We start from the raw sequence: 16,898 nt of genomic DNA on the forward strand, positions 1-16,898 counted from the left end.
CCAGGGTTCAGCATCAGCTCCATCTTGGGTACTGCTCTCCTAATTGCTCATCAAGACGTGTCGGAAGACCAAAACAGCGTGTGCCTATGTTGCACCAAACCTGCGTTCCACTAGGTACAGCCAGGGTTCAGCATCAGCTCCATCTTGGGTACTGCTCTCCTAATTGCTCATCAAGACGTGTCGAATAACCAAAACAGCGTGTGCCTATGTTGCACGAAACCTGATTTCCACTAGGTACAGCCAGGGTTCAGCATCAGCTCCATCTTGGGTACTGCTCTCCTAATTGCTCATCAAGACGTGTCGGAAGACCAAAACAGCGTGTGCCTATGTTGCACCAAACCTGCGTTCCACTAGGTACAGCCAGGGTTCAGCATCAGCTCCATCTTGGGTACTGCTCTCCTAATTGCTCATCAAGACGTGTCGAATAACCAAAACAGCGTGTGCCTATGTTGCACGAAACCTGATTTCCACTAGGTACAGCCAGGGTTCAGCATCAGCTCCATCTTGGGTACTGCTCTCCTAATTGCTCATCAAGACAGACCAAAACAGCGTTTGCCTATGTTGCACTAAACCTGCGTTCCACTAGGTACAGCCAGGGTTCAGCATCAGATCAGCTCTATGTATACTAAAACCTTCTCCAGAATGTAACAAACACTTTTCTAAAAACCGCATCAAGATCGGTTTAGCCAAATGCGAGATAATCGCGAACAAACATACATACATATACGTACAAACATACGGGTCAAACTGAGAACCTCCTTTTTTTTGAAGGCGTAATAAACAAGTACTTACAACCCAAGGATTAAAGTTTCTGGTCGCAGTTTACACGCACACAGTACAGCCAAACACGCAAACAAATATAACTTTTTACACGGCGAGCGACGCACACAATGATAAATAACTTCGTCGTCGTCGATGCAACGTGCGGAGCCGATCAACAAACGTCCTGCCTCTACCAGCTCCCGCGCGGGACTGAGGCCGCGAGCGCGTGTCACCGATGTTATGCCAGAAAAAGGGGAAGTTTTTAAAAAATCGTCAGAAAATAAAGTTGCAATTTAAATAAAATGAAGTACAGCAACAGTTTAAGTAAACATTGCAGATTATTTGAGTATGCAATCTACGTCGAAAATAAGTAGATTTTCGGAGAAATTGTCACTTGTTTTGAGGTCATTTCTGGAGAAAATTGAATTCGTTTAACTTTCATTTCCTCGAACTCTAAGTCATATAACAACAATGTAATCTGATAAACCTAGAGTACAGAATATGTGTTATACAAATTTACCATTTTTAGCAGTCCAAACTTTACGAAATTTACAAATAAGAGCATCAAAGTCAGTGCTTTACACGCGTTTACCTAAACGTCCATCAGAAAAAAATTCATTACTAATTTAGTAAGCCTTTTTTCAAAAAAATGATCTGATAAACCTAGAGATAAGAAGTCGTGCTAATAGAAACCAGTACTTGTTATTTCAATTAGGTAACAAAAGGTGTACAATTTCACAGAAGAAATCTATCAACTTTACATTTTTGCGACTAAAATCGTAACCGGGCTCTTAAACGGTTTAAATCACTCGGTATCACCATTATTTTCGTTTGACGACATACCCATAAACCGTTGTAATTACCCCAATGCACCTTACTTAAACAATAAACATATGACACGCTATACGACGGCCATGTCACTAGATTTCCAATGTCACGAGCTGTCAAAAATATAAACACGCGGAAATTATTACACGGGAGGTTTAATTAGGTAGGTACGCGGCGCTATTTGCACCTTTAACAAACCAATTATTTAGTTTAGACTTTTTTTCATTACATGATTCGTATATTGTTAATGATTTTAAGTTACAGTAATTTAATATTCAGTACTTAATAATTTCATAATGGTTTCTTTCTGGTCCTATTACAGATACGCCGAGATCCTAAACTTCTCAGGCGGACCTAGGTCTAATTACACATTCCCGAAGGATTTCGTCTTCGGCGTGTCTACTGCTGCCATTCAAATTGAAGGAGCTTGGAACATAGATGGTAAAAAATGATTGATCGCTCTTGTGGTTTTTTTACCAATTAGACCGTTCACCTAAGTTCACGTAGAAAAAACTGAATAGTTCACAATCTGACCTTAAGAAAACTTATACATTTACAGGCAAAACACCGAGTATATGGGATTACCTAATTCACAATAACAGAAGTTTTGTGAGAGATCGCTCAACGCCGGAAGTTGCGGCGGACTCCTACCACTTATACAAGAGGGATGCTGAAATGGTCCACGAACTTGGAGTGGATATTTACCGCTTCTCCATATCGTGGCCTAGAGTCCTACCTACAGGGTTAGCCAATGAAGTCAACCCTCTTGGCATACAGTATTATAAAAACCTAATTGACGAGTTGATAAAACACAACATCACGCCCATGGTGACGATTTATCATTGGGATCTCCCACAGAAACTACAGGATGTGGGAGGATGGAGTAACGCTCATATAGTAGATTACTTCACTGACTACGCAAAGGTTCTGTTTGACAACTTTGCCGATAAAGTAAAGTACTGGATTACTTTTAACGAACCGATGCAGACGTGTTTGGAAGGCTACGGGGGCACCACCCGTGCGCCGTCACTCAACCGCCACGGCATCGCTGAGTACCTCTGCACGCATAATCTCCTTAAAGCTCACGCTAATGTGTATCATCTATATAGCCAACAATACCGCTCTTTGTTTGGAGGTAATATGACATAGACACTTGGAAACGCTTTGAACACAATATGATGTCATTAAATTAATTGACTATTATATTTTAGGTAAGATCGGCATGTCCTTGGATTCCAATTGGGCCGAGCCGAAGACAAATTCTGCCAAGGATAAGGAAGCGGTTGAGCTGTATTTGAAAACACATGTGGGTATTTCTTCTGGATCAAGCATACTTACCTAAATATAGGGTTAAAAACTTCTAACCTTCGTGTACAAAATTATCTGTTACTAACACAGACCACCCCCGTTATTAATAACCTTTTAATATGCTATAATACGAAATAGCCGCTATTGTTTTGGGTGGTTGACTAAATGCTTGATTTGAGCCTGTATTTTCCAATGATATTATTTTTATTTTAACTTATTTAGCTCACAATATACAATTTCACTGAAAATTACATATAGTAGATTCTTAGGAATTTATATAATGTCATAATCGGATAGTCGAAGGTTTAATAATTTAGTTTTTTCTTCTTGAAGGTTGGCTGGTACGCGCACCCTGTTTATTCCGCAGAAGGCAATTATCCCCCAGAGCTTATAAAGCTGGTCGACGAGAAAAGTAGACAACAGAATTACAGTCGTTCTCGTTTGCCCAAGTTCACCCCCGAGGAGGTCGCCTATATTAGAGGCACCGCCGATTTCTTCGGCTTGAATCACTACACTACATATCTCCTTAGTATGGCAGATGGAGAAGTAGGGGCTATACCGTCTCACGAAAATGACGTAGGCATCGTCAGAGTTCAAGATCCTAAGTGGCCGTCCCGGTCGTCATCCACCTGGCTCAAGGTACAGCAATTATATTGAATAGATCTTACTATAGACAGTTACACCTTACAATTAGGCTCCATTGTAGTTAATAGCCGTAGCCAACAGCTAACAAACCGATAACGGAAAGGCTCGTATAGATCTATTGTCGACACTTACTGTGGAAATGAATATAGTATTTCCATTACCTATAGTGAAAATATGTAATCTACCTAAATGTTTATGTATGTACTACGAATGGGTAAAATATAATAATTTTTTCACCTCAGTCGCTTGGAAAACCTCAGTTTATAGCGCGAAATCTGCGTGCAAAAGTCTATTTTATCCGCTAGCGTGCAAAAGTCATTTAAATTTCGACTTCGAATTTTGTTTATTTTGTTTGGATTTGAGTGTGTTGTGTCTTAAATTTGATATGTTAAATAGAGGGCAAAATTAAATATGATTATTTTTATATTTTCATTGTTTTTTTTTCTTTTTTTTCTTGCATCTCGCATTTTCCTCGCTGTAGAGAGGTAAAAAGTTGTGTGTTGGCTGCAAAATTATTTGGCGTTTCGTGTCTTAAAAGCCTCGCTACACTTAGGAATCTATCTTTGAACAATTCTCTTCGCTCATGGTTCAATCTTAGATTCCTTCGCTCTCTCAGCTTTCAATTTCAACACTCACGCCAGCACGCAGCCTTGCATAACAAATAACTATTGTCAATTATTCTTTAACGTTTTAAAATAAATATTTAGGGTAAAAATAAACCAAATTGAAATTTCGATACTTTTTCTCACGAAATGCAAAATATTTTTAAGCGTTTACTTAAGTAAATGAAATTTTAATTTTAGATGTATATTACCTACTTGTTTGGGGAAGAACTCTGAATGCGAGGTCAACTTATTTTGACTATACGTCTTATATAGATTAATAAAGTTCTTGACTGTCATTCACTTCCTCTTGGTGTACTTAGCTTAATTACCTCATATCCAAATAATATGTATACTTATAAACATATAAAAGTATGAAATTTCTGTAACGCAATATACGTACCTATAATAAGACACAATTCAGAAAAAAATCCGACATCTGTAAATCCTCAAACCAATCATTATAGAATATCTGCAATAACACTAAATCTTTCAGGTGGTGCCCTTCGGTTTCCGAAGACTACTGCGGTGGATCTCCACAACGTACAACAACATCCCCATCATTGTGACCGAGAATGGGTACGCAGACTACGATGGTGTGGACGATTACTCGCGCGTCTCCTACCACAGCCACTATCTGAACGCGTTGCTGCACGCCATACATGAGGACAAGAGCAACGTGCAGGGGTACTTTGCGTGGAGCTTGATGGACAACTGGGAATGGGATGATGGATTTGTGTAAGTATATCTACAAGTAATGAATATCAGGTAGAATATGAATGGCATCGACAGTGACTACTGCCAATAAAATTAATTATTAATGACTGTGCCATGAGGAAGAAATCAGTTTTGTCTCCTAGATGGTTCTATAAAAAAAGGTTCCAAACGCCTGTTTAAAAACGTAAGCCTACGCATTCGTTATTACAATGCGTCGTGTGTAAAACTCCTACATTTTAACAACTTATATTATGAGAAGACGCGGGACAAACTTAAAACGTGATTTACCTGACCATTTCTTAAAAAATACCTACACAAAATCTATCATTCGATTGAAAATAATAGTAGATATTTTATGATACAATTTGTATGGGTATTTTTTAAGAAATTGACAGGTAAATCACATTTTAAGTTTTGTCCCTATTCACCCCAGCCATCCCTATTCACCCCGGTTGACGGTACTTTATCATTGTTGCGTAATGGAAAAAGCATCAGCGTAGTTATATCAAGGTGGCGGGTCATTACCCGCCTTTACGAGCGTTTATTGCGTTAATGCGCGTCGGGGGTGAGTCGATAGTCATAACCTACGTTAAAGGGCTGGAGCCGGCAGTTCCACGATAAACATGTAAAAGCTTCCTAGAAAATCTATTTTATAAGCTTTTATTAATTTAAAAACCGCTCGCGTGGCACAACGAAGATATTTTCGTAGAAATACAGAGGGTACAATATATGGTTAACTGACGAAAACCATGTCAGTGCCAAAGCCTTCTGTTCCTGGTGCCGACAACCTTGACAAATAATCACAATTACCATGAAAAATACAATGCTCGTATATAATTCAGTGTAGTGTAAATGAAGACCCGCATTTCTGTGGACTGATATGGCGAGATAGAGCAACTTTGCTGTCTTGAATTACAAGAGCTGGGAACGGACTCCGTTGTAGATGCTCTCTGTTGACCTATATCAGTCAGTCAGACAGGAAAAAGTATTTTATTTATATGAATAAATGATTCTAAATGAATATGATACATATATTGTATTAAATTTACAATCAAAACTTTTTACAATAAAAATGTTAAATGACAAAAACAACCTATACCAGGCGTGGCTCACTCCGCGATTTCGTCGCGTCGCTACAAGCACATGCGGCCCACACCAATTTTGGTGTCTAGCCGTAGTAGTTGCCGCGCACCGCTACGGAACGGACGCCTGCTCGCGCTTGCGCCACCTGCGGTCATATCTGTCGTAATAGACGCGTTTTGTTAGAGTGAACCTTCTGTACCAAGTACTATTATTTATTCTGTGCCTATACCTACATGGATACCTATTAGTCTTAGTCCTACTCGTATCAGCTGATTACATATACCGTGTAAATATAGCAGCCAGCTTATTTTTACGACCAACATTCTTTTACTTTTATGAAATATAATCACCTGAGATATCTATTTAGTATGAAAGTCCTATAAAGAGATAATCTTCTTGTTACCCAGGTATTTTACCAAATATAATTTAAAATGTTTATGAATAGGCCTTAATCAAGTGATATTTAATTTGAGCCTAATGAAATTTGTAACTGCCAATCTTTATTAAAACGCTGTCATTGCCATGAATTCCGATTGATGGACTAATATCGAAAGAACAGCCTCCTAGCCTAGTCGGTAGTGACCATATGGAGCTGGAAGTCCCGGGATCGAATCCTGGTTAAGACATTATTTGTGTGTTTATTACAGATATTTGTTCCAGAGTTATGAATATTTTCTACATTTACATGTTTACCTTATCCATCATTTTAACGTAGGATACAACTATCAATTCACCCCGACGCAGATTAACTTTTAACTTAATACATTATTGGGTATATAAAGTAATTGGAGCGCACCACCTAGCGGCGGTGGCGTTTTGTACTAAAAGCCTGATATTGAAATCAAGTTTGTATCATATTTTACATTTCTGAATACGACGCCAACAGCCCTTCATACGCTCTGTTTCCTCGCAGATTTAATTGTAATGAGCTCGAACACACCTTCTCCATTAATAGAGACATTTCTCGGAGCCATTATCTTAATGGCTGTGATAGAGGGATTTACTTAATGTAATTATATCTACTAGGCTGATTAATACCTAGTTGATACCTAAATAAATAACATTTTTATTATTATTTTTTATTTATTATTAATGCAATTAAATGAGTACATATGACCAAAGTATCTCTACCATCACTAAGTCTATAAATGTAGATAATAAGACAATAATGATTAAGCTGATTTCTCTGGTTTTGCACAAGAAAGTTATTAATGATAATGAAGTGGAAAATAGCCAACTTGAAGGCTCTAGGTGCAAAGAATATACCTACTCTACTAAATATACTACACAGGTTTTAATAGCGTAGATATCCTATTAGAGTTGTCAAAATTGAATAAATATTTTAAGCTGGGTGCGTTAAAAGAGGTCTGTTCGACTTGAAAACTACATTTTAACAAAGGTTAATATTTTTTTAATACCGTTTAATGGTAGGCTAACACAATGATTTGAATTAGTGTTGGTTAAGACTAGTCCTCTGATTTAAGACTCGACTTAGTTTTTCAAACTCTTATAAATAAGTAGGTAATTAAGTCGAAGCTCGAGTCCTTTTTAACTTGTTAGAGACCAGTCTTTTGTAGCGACTTGAGTACTTTTCAGATAACTGTTATTTACAAAAAAATCAATTTGCATTTGCCTTCATGTACCTAATACTTATTGATATGTGAATGATTTGTGCCTATTTTCTTTACTGTTATTTAGATAAAACCTATGAAACTGTTGACGGAGTCTTTATTCGGAGGCTCGAGTTTTTTAAAGTTGCGTTTAAAAAACCAAATAAAAGACTCGATTCGGGACTTAAGACTCGGAAGTTTTTTTAAGCGCTGAGCCTCGTAAAATCGAGTCGTTCTTTAAAATTTGACTCAAACGACTCAAACTCCCACTAACACTAATAGGAACTCTCTTCTGTAACTATTTAAACTTCTTATTTGGGTATTGTATAATACTCTATAGGAAGGCTTAATCAAACGAAGGGGTTTCCTCTTTGTACTGTAGGTCTGTTATTAAAAAAAATCCTAAAAATAATATCAAGTGAAGTGAAATTGGTAATTTGTCTATTTCTCGGCGGGGCTTTTTAATGATCAACAACTTTTTGAACCATTCTCTATGGTCATGGTTTAATTCTAAAATTTTCCGTAGCCTCTTTCAATATAATATCGAATACCACACATAAGTAACTATTATATCTCTCAACTTTCTCTAGTAGATAAAAATGTAGATACGAGCACTTAAGAGTCCCCGGCAAGCTCGGTTCTCCATACAAACGTAGTTACGCTCTCATTTTAAAATGACTAATAGCTAGATTGCTCTGAAACTTTTTACTTACAATGGGATAAGGTATATATAGGTATATATATCTAGGTATGTACTCGTTATTAGTTTATGTAGTTCAGATAGTAGTGAAATAAAATACAGCGAATTTAAGTTTTTTATACAAAACTTGTTTTTGTTCTATTTCTTTTTTAGGGTTCCGTACCCAAAGGGTAAAAACGGCACTGTCCGTCTGTCTGTCTGTCTGTCCGTCTGTCTGTTACCAGGCTGTATCTCACTATCTGTAACTATCATGAACCGTGATAGTTAAGACAGTTGAAATTTTCACAGATGATGTATTTCTGTTGCCGCTATAACAACAAATACTAAAAAGTACGGAACCTTCGCTGGGAGAGTCCGACTCGCACTTGTCCGGTTTTTCTATATACTAGAGCTATATAAACTAGTTACAGAACTAAATATACCTCATGTCATTGTATGTGCAAAGTTTTATTACAATCCAACACGTAGTTTTAAAATGAGAACGAAAGTAACGAAACTACGTTTGTATGGGAATGTGAAATTCGGCCGAGCTTGCCGGGGACTCATAAGTGCACCCTCTTTGCCCTAATGGATAACGGTGGCTCGTATAGTGTGTACTCGCAGGAACAAAAGACAATACTATACCCTTTATAATAGCCACTAGACTTATATTATTATAAATAGGGATATAAATAAACCGTGATTACCTTTTGTATTGTAAAATTGTAATATATTAGTCTAGTGAAACCTCTATAATACGCATTGTGACCATAGATGTAGGACTTACATCCATGATTGTGACACACGAGTTTTGTGTATAGAATATTAAGTAAACTCGGTTTGCGAAACGGGAATTTCCCAAGCCCAAAAAGCAAGAGCTTTTGGGCTAATTCTGAATGATGAGAATTTCCGGAAATCTATTTTGAAACAATTTTTCGTTGCAGCGCTTTGTTATTTATAATTTTTTCATCACACTTGCTCGAAAAAGATCTGATTTCAAGCTGGTGTACTGAAGGACAAAGGCCTATATTGTTCCCGGGGGAGTCATGGACTGTGAAAATTATGTCACTGTCATACAAGCTAAGTAGGTACTAAGTAGGAACTAAATACTTGGTTAAAGTCAAGGTATAAACGAGTTTTAATTTTAAAATACTGACGTTTACATATTTTTTTAATTTAATATAAATTTGTTAATTTAATAGCCGTTTAAAAAAAACACACACAATATTTAATCGTGGCTGAATGCCGGATGGGTGTGCCTTCCATGCCTTACCTGTCAAAAAATTACAGTATGGCGGAAGAATGTTTGAAATGTCAACGTATTTAAGAATTATTTCGCTTAAAATTTAGTTTTTTCTTCGTAAGTGTGATGAAAAACATTGTGTGTAACTCCAAGAATATTGCAAACTCGAGTCTTTAATTCACTCCAGCCTGCGGTTGTCGTGAATCTATAGACTCTCGTTTACAATATTTCACTTAACCCTCTCGTTGTCATTGAGTCATTATTACTATAGAGACGACATACCAAACAATGAAGTTGTCGCAATCACAACCTGTACCACGCGACCAAAACGTCGTGAGCGCCGCAAAATTCATGGCGCTTACGCGATTAGGTCGCGAGAGTCACGCTCCGCTTCTTATGGTTTGACGCCAAAACGGCAGCAACTCATGGCGCAAAATACTGGTTCTCTGTGCCGGTTCTATACGTTAGTAATAATAATTCAATGCTCGTTGCACAATGTAATATTGTTTACGGTATTATCTTATCTTATACCTTTAAACGAGCAATTCTTGTATCAATCTATCTATATGTATTTATATATTTCCGGGATCTCGGAAACGGCTTTAACGATTTTGACGATATTTGCTATAATATGGGGGTTTTCCGGGGCGAAAAATCGATCTAGCTAGGTCTTATGTCTGGGAAAACACGCATTTTTGAGTTTTTATAAGTTTTTGTGTTGTCTCCCAGATATTATAATTTAGTGTCCGATTACTATCTTTCTAATATATCTCGATTTTTAGAATTATTCCAAACTACTTCGCCCATTCCAGAGCCGGGGATAGTTAGCAAATAAAACAAAATATCAGTCAAACGTTCTGTGTTATAATTTCACTCGTCACATTTGTAAATGCATTTGCAGGTCCCGCTTCGGTCTGTACTTTGTCGACTTTAAGAGCCCAAACAAGACACGCACGCCCAAGCGTTCGGCGCGGCTGTACACAAACGTGGTGGCCACGCGGCGGCTTCCCGCAGACTACGACCCTGAGGACTTCTCCGCGTTCTCCGGAGCCGCCACACTGGCTCCCACTCTGCTCTCCCTCATAGTCCTCTACAGGCCTTAGTTACACCTTTACATACCTTTTTGTTTTGTAAAAATCTTTAAATTAAATTACATTTAAATATTCTTAAGATTCATTATCAACTTGATCCCTAAATTAAGCTTAAGCTAGCACTGAAGAACTCCAGAGCGGCCTAGCCGCTTTAATACTCGACGGTCATAATCTTGCTGGCGTTGTCGCGCGCGACGTCGCGCTTTAGCTGCGCCTGGATGGAGGCGAAGGACTTGCCCTTGGTCTCGGGCAGCATGACCAGCATGAACACCAGCCCGAGGAACGAGAATATTGAGAAGCCCCAGAATACTGTGTAAATGCCACATGAGTCTCTGACCACCTGAAATTAAAACAGAAAACGTGTTTTAATTAAGCGCTAACATAATCGGTTTCTTAAATTAGGAAATAGAAGCATTAATCCAATAGTCATAAAAGTTCGAAAAGAGAAAAAATGTTTAGGACGAATAAATAATAGTAGTTACGTTATTGACTAAATCTATGAAAACCAACCATAAGCAAAATATTTTTTTTATATAAATAATTATGTATATCTATTTTTCCTGAAGTAGTAGAATGCATGTAGAATGGGCTTTATTAGTGCTGATTTTGAAATGTACTTAAGTATGTATACGTCTAATATAAGAACAATAATTTGAAAAACACCCGCGATAACGAACGGGTTTGACTAATAGTTACGTCGTGTAGTTATGCTTATTGTATTTTTGACCTCTGTATTTTATTGAATATTTATAGTACATTTGATAATTTGAATTGAGTATGTAGATAACATATCTTAGTGCTCAGGTAAGTAATAGTGTTGGGATCTCTCTCAAGTAAAGCTATCTGGTACTTATTTAAATACAATGTATTTATATTTACCTGGAAGAGTTTCTGCACCGCGAACATGAAGATTCCCGTGTAAATATGCGCTACACAGGAAGCATACAACTTGACGTTGGTAGGGAACATCTCTCCGATGATGACGTAAGGCACCGTTGACAACCCTATGGCGTAGCACACGATGTACACGAGGATAGAGGCCACTGGCAACCAGTGCAGGAACTGGACAGACTCCTTGTCCGCTTCGTGAAACCAGTAGAACGTTCCAAGTGTTCCATTCATAAGCCCTACTCCAAGCGCAGACAGTAGCAGCAGTGGTTTCCTTCCCACTCGGTCCACGAGGCAAACTGACAGTACACATGTCGCGACTTGCACGCAGCCCACCATAATAGATTCTACGTATGGTTCCAAGTGTCCAGCGGCTGCGGCGTCAGAGCTGTTAGAGGACGCCGTCTGGTTAAATATCACTTGAGCGTACGCAACCACAGCAGCACTGCCACAAAGTTGTTGAATCGTGAACACTCCCAAACTTATCCACATAGCTTTTCTATTCGTCGCTTCTGTGACAAGGTCGAGCCAGGAACCTTTGTTTTTCATGTCTTCCTGGACATTGATCTCGATGTTTTTGAGCTCTGTTCTTATGTCTCCACTGCGTAGCATTCTTAGGGATCGTTCTGCTCTTTCGCTACGGTCAAATTTCAGGTAATAGTATGGCGACTCTGGCAAGAATATGAAGCTTAAAACGAATGATATAGGTAGGATCAAGTTGATGCCAGCTAGGGTTTGCATCGAGACGAAGGGTCCGATACAGTACTGGGCAAGAATACCGACCTGGAATGAAACAAACAAAATTATGAGAAAGGTAGTAAGTTAAACGATTGCTGATCATTATGATGGGAGCGTGTTACAGTTACATCAGGTAAAAATAAAAGGGTTTCAATAATAGGGTCAATTGAATTAGCACATGGTGACTACGACGTCTACGACCCAAATGCATCTTCGAAGTGTACAGTCGACGTAAAAGATATGTTTAAATTTTTCGCCTTATTACAAAGGAGTAAGGTGCAAAAGTGTAAACATATCTCTGATGTCGACTGTACCTACAACCTACGTCGACAGCTCGGTGGCGTGGTTTATTTGTTCTTTTTTTTCTTTTTTTTTGGTGATCACATGGCATACGAATTCCTGTTTGCTTATCCTGTGTGTTTTTAAATAAGTTATATGCCTGTAGCAAGTTTTATTAATACTAAATAATTACCTAATCAAGTTTTAATGTACGATTATCGTCTCTAGCTCTGCTGATCGTTTTAATTATACAAATGTATTTTGTCTAAGTGATATGAGTTTTAAGTAGAATATACGTATAAGCTACGCTAGTAATACACATTACGACACAACGTACCTAGGAAACAATTATTGAGTCCAACTCTCAGATTATTTAAACTAAAATAATGTCATATTCATATTTTGTAGGTACATGTTATAATATCATCAAAGTCAAACTAGCCAAACAAGTAAAATTATTAATAATTTCTCTTCCAACTACAACCAACTTATTTACATAGTAACTGTTGAAATCTGAGCAATGCGTCGTTGTCGGGACAAGAGCTGTACCTATTAATCGGCAGTATTTATCTTGTATCATTTTTTGAAACCTGGACCATATTCAACGGCAGGCACAGTAGTTTTTTCATAAACCATAAATAAGATAAGGCGAGGTTTCCAAAGTAAATAGTCGAAATGTAATTAAGACTATGCGCGATATGTAATTAAAGCAATGAGTCACGTTTTGCGTCAGCCATCGCAATTACACACAGATAGAAAGATCAAAGATATGTACTTAACTCCGTACAAGATAAGTACTCTAAGGGGAAAACGTGCCTCGGAAAATCAAGAAAAATGTATTCTCGAATAAATGGCGATGACCTTTGGCCTATACTCATGTAGATGGCGTTGGTGACACCGTTTGATATTTAACAATTTTAACACATATCAGTAAAATAATGCGTAAGCATAAAAATGACAGGTCTGTGGAAATAAATAACATGGGTCAAAGTCATATGGCGTTCTAAAACTCATTTTTAGTTTTAATCCTGTGTCGATAGATGGCAGTAAATTTTCTGTGACTACAAAATTTACTATATGACGGTGACTCTCTATACTTACACTTCATTCTCTTTGGAGAGACTAATGAGAACGTTTGAAATTGTTAAAAGCTAGAAGCTTAATACATGTGAAAAGTAAGTAATTACCCTGAATGGTAATTAAGAGGGCCGGGAATATTGCGTGCGACTAATTCTGACTGACATATTTAAGGGAGAGAGCACCGCTTTATATCGATATATCGATATTGTCAATCTATTACAGTCCGTTTACTCTCAGAATGACATTCGTTTCTCGGGTAAAGTCGGACGTAATCGTAAATGACAGTTTCTTACTGATTTAGTTGCAATCCAACACCCAAAGAGTGCAGTCGTCTTTTCAGCTTTAAACTATATAGAGTAGTTAATAGCACCATAACTAGTAGGTAAATATTTAATTTCATATTTTTTGGCAACTATTAACTTAATGGGGACTCGTCTCAAAAAGGGTACTTCTGTAAATGGTCAATCACGGGAAATCATATATAATGTATATAAATATTTTTCAAAAGAAGCGGAAACTTAAAAAAAAAAGTGTCAACACGCAATTAAATGTGAAGAAGAATTTTTATATGAAAATAAAATAGACGATTAATAGTGACCGATTTAAAATTAATACATATGACTCTGATGTTGAATAGGCTCACACTATAGTTTTAAAAATTACAATAATAGTAGTAGTCGTAGTAGTAAACTCTTTATTGTACAAATATACACATTAAAAATTACATGGTACAAATAATAAGATGTACAAAGGCGAACTTATCCTCTTAATAATATCACAATTTTCCAATTGTATATTTGACTGGTATTATCAACTCTATATAATTTCCGCCAGAAGTAGTAAATGACGTTCGAATTTCAAATTCTGATTCTATTTTATTTAGATTATGACAAAAAGTCAAATCGCAATATAGTCATCAACCGAATATTAAGCATAAAGTCATTATTTCATTAAATTAGGGCTTATTTAACATTGAGACAATAGGTATCCTTAACTTTTTGCGGTAAGTTTAAAACTTTTTGTGAGTTAATAAGAAAGCAGAACAGGAGTATCACTTTCGCGTTTTACCGCCGATACCCGATGTATCTTTCTAAAATCCGAAGGTCATTCTGAGAGTTAACGGACTGTACTCTATCTATAAAATAACACTTGCGAGCAAATACCTACTTAGCTTATGAACTTGCTATAAAATGTGTAAGTATAAAGGTTTTCATAATTATACTCATTTCAATAAAGCAAATGAAACGGATTAAACTTTCCGATATTCCGAACTTTTTCCGTTGATACGAGTACGTATAACCTTCCCAACCCGACCATCCTCTAGTGCAGGGGTCGGCAACAGGCGGCCCGCGAACCTCTCACATGCGGTCCGCGACCCTTTTTGGCTATTTTGTATATAATTTTGACAAACAACAATACCTGATAAAGTCATAAATATTAACAAAGTGCGGCCCGCGTCAATTTCGTTAACTAATATGTGGCCCTTAGCTGCTAAAAGGTTGCCGACCCCTGTTCTAGTGTTAGCCTTTGACTCAGTTCGTACGGTCTCGGCAGCGTCCTGTTACACTCACTCACATCGCTTCCCGGACGGCTCGGAGTGGCCCATATGTTTCGTGTCGCGTCTCGTCCGCTGACCGCGGCCGAACGGGCATATAGTCTCCTAACATAGCGAGCATATGTGATTTAATATGTGTTCAAACCGCGAAAGTTTTAAATGTTATATTATTAGAATCGTCTCAAAAACCCCTTTCGTATAATATCACACACGATACGTTTACAAAAAAAAATTTCCATACAAAAAAAATTGTTTCAGCACCCCCCCCAGCCAAATTTTTTTAGGAACTGCGGGTCAAAAATTTTGTTTCGACCTCTAGTATGCGTGTGCCAAACGGCTAACTTGTACATCGATTTTCGGTATTCCTTTGAAATTGGGGTCGAGCGGCTTCCGCTAGTTGCAGACTCTTTTGGTCTCTCTAACAACATACGTTTTGAATAATCAAAATTAGACTACTTAGTACTTACTCATTGTTTGGTAATCATTGTATTATAACTATTTGTTATACTGGTACATAATAAGTTGGTATTGTATTTTTATTGGGTTTCTTTGAGTACTTGGTTCTGGTAAAGTAGTCCTGCAGAGCGAAACGTATTGTTTAGTACAGAACAATGCATTATTTATGGCCTTCCGTCGTAACTATGTAAGTTTATTATGTATTCAGGTGGTTATCCTCCAAAACGTTAGCAAACACGTGTCGTTTTGTGCTTCTAATTAAACCTCGTAGACTGATGCCGGTCTAGGATAAAGCGATAGGTTTGTTTCACAGTCAACTGAAGGTACCTACTGTAAAAAAATCAAATTATTGAAGAGCGTAAATGTTAATAAACACACACTATAGCAATTCTAAATGTAGTTACTAACCCATTAAACATTTGCTCGGCTGTCGCCTTCGGCAATCGACAGCGCCTTGCACTTAAATAACATTACGCTGTCGACTGTGAAACATTAATACCTACGCACTTTGATCCTGAGAGTGAAAAGCCTGGAATTTCTTTGTCTCACCAGCGTACCGGGGATAATTTGACTATTACAATCGGGGCTTAGGATTAGGATGAATGGAGAATCCGTCGACATACGTACTTTATTCATGAGAGTGATGAGCGTGGAGAGGGCGCCTCGGACTTCATTGGTGGCAATTTCGCCGGTATACATGGGTGCCACAGTGTAGACGATGCCGTAACCTAGCCCGGAGAACATCCGTGCAACGTACAGCACCGACACTGACTTGGCCACTATCACCAGGATCCAACCCAGGACGAATGGCACGGCACCTGAAAATTTAGCACTAACAAGTTAATTATAGGACTCGTAAAACTTGGTAGATGGCGCTTGCTGGGTACGTGAAAGAAAGGACGCTCTCAAGTGAACTAAGAGAGAAAGTTCAATAGATAACGAAGTCTGAAGTCATATGCAAGCAGTAGGATTATACATGACAACTGTACTAATACTATAATACCTTGAAAAGGGGGCACTAGGTGGTACAACTGGGGTACGTACATATCATATTCTTTTATGAAATATAGTCAGATGAGGCTGGTTCTATGCCCAAAATACAAGTAGATAAACGGTAAGAGAGGCGCTTGTTCTCATAACCCACTTTCGTATCATACCTACAGAGATATGAAAAATGTGAACTGATAGGAACTGGTTGTACAGTACAGGCCTATGTTGTGATTTGTATAGCACTGTTTTTTTTGACTTGATAAATTATAAATTTATTAGCTCCCACCAAGAATATTTAAAAACATATGGCGTTATTTATAAACGCGCTACAAGCCTCAATCAGC

At 37.7% G+C, this 16,898-nt stretch overlaps 2 protein-coding genes across 2 annotated transcripts in view; one reads left to right on the forward strand and one right to left on the reverse strand.

Annotated features, from left to right (window-relative positions):
- The window catches only part of LOC134755998 (myrosinase 1-like), a 29,143-nt gene extending 18,501 nt beyond the window's left edge, over window positions 1-10,642 (forward strand). Inside the window, exons 2-7 of the mRNA XM_063692757.1 lie at window positions 1,913-2,031; window positions 2,150-2,725; window positions 2,802-2,896; window positions 3,232-3,537; window positions 4,642-4,883; window positions 10,379-10,642. Of these exons, the coding sequence (XP_063548827.1) occupies window positions 1,913-2,031; window positions 2,150-2,725; window positions 2,802-2,896; window positions 3,232-3,537; window positions 4,642-4,883; window positions 10,379-10,580 (1,540 nt within the window). The 3' untranslated portion in view covers window positions 10,581-10,642. The remainder of the gene's footprint in view (window positions 1-1,912; window positions 2,032-2,149; window positions 2,726-2,801; window positions 2,897-3,231; window positions 3,538-4,641; window positions 4,884-10,378) is intronic.
- LOC134755999 (facilitated trehalose transporter Tret1-like) overlaps window positions 10,322-16,898 on the reverse strand; it is a 38,170-nt gene continuing 31,593 nt past the window's right edge. Inside the window, exons 3-5 of the mRNA XM_063692758.1 lie at window positions 16,192-16,382; window positions 11,448-12,239; window positions 10,322-10,908 (exon numbers count right to left, since the gene is read on the reverse strand). Coding sequence (XP_063548828.1) covers window positions 10,720-10,908; window positions 11,448-12,239; window positions 16,192-16,382 — 1,172 coding nt within the window. The 3' untranslated portion in view covers window positions 10,322-10,719. The remainder of the gene's footprint in view (window positions 10,909-11,447; window positions 12,240-16,191; window positions 16,383-16,898) is intronic.

The sequence above is a fragment of the Cydia strobilella genome, chromosome 3 (assembly GCF_947568885.1).
Source record: "Cydia strobilella chromosome 3, ilCydStro3.1, whole genome shotgun sequence".
In the NCBI taxonomy this organism is placed as follows: Eukaryota; Metazoa; Arthropoda; class Insecta; order Lepidoptera; family Tortricidae; genus Cydia; species Cydia strobilella.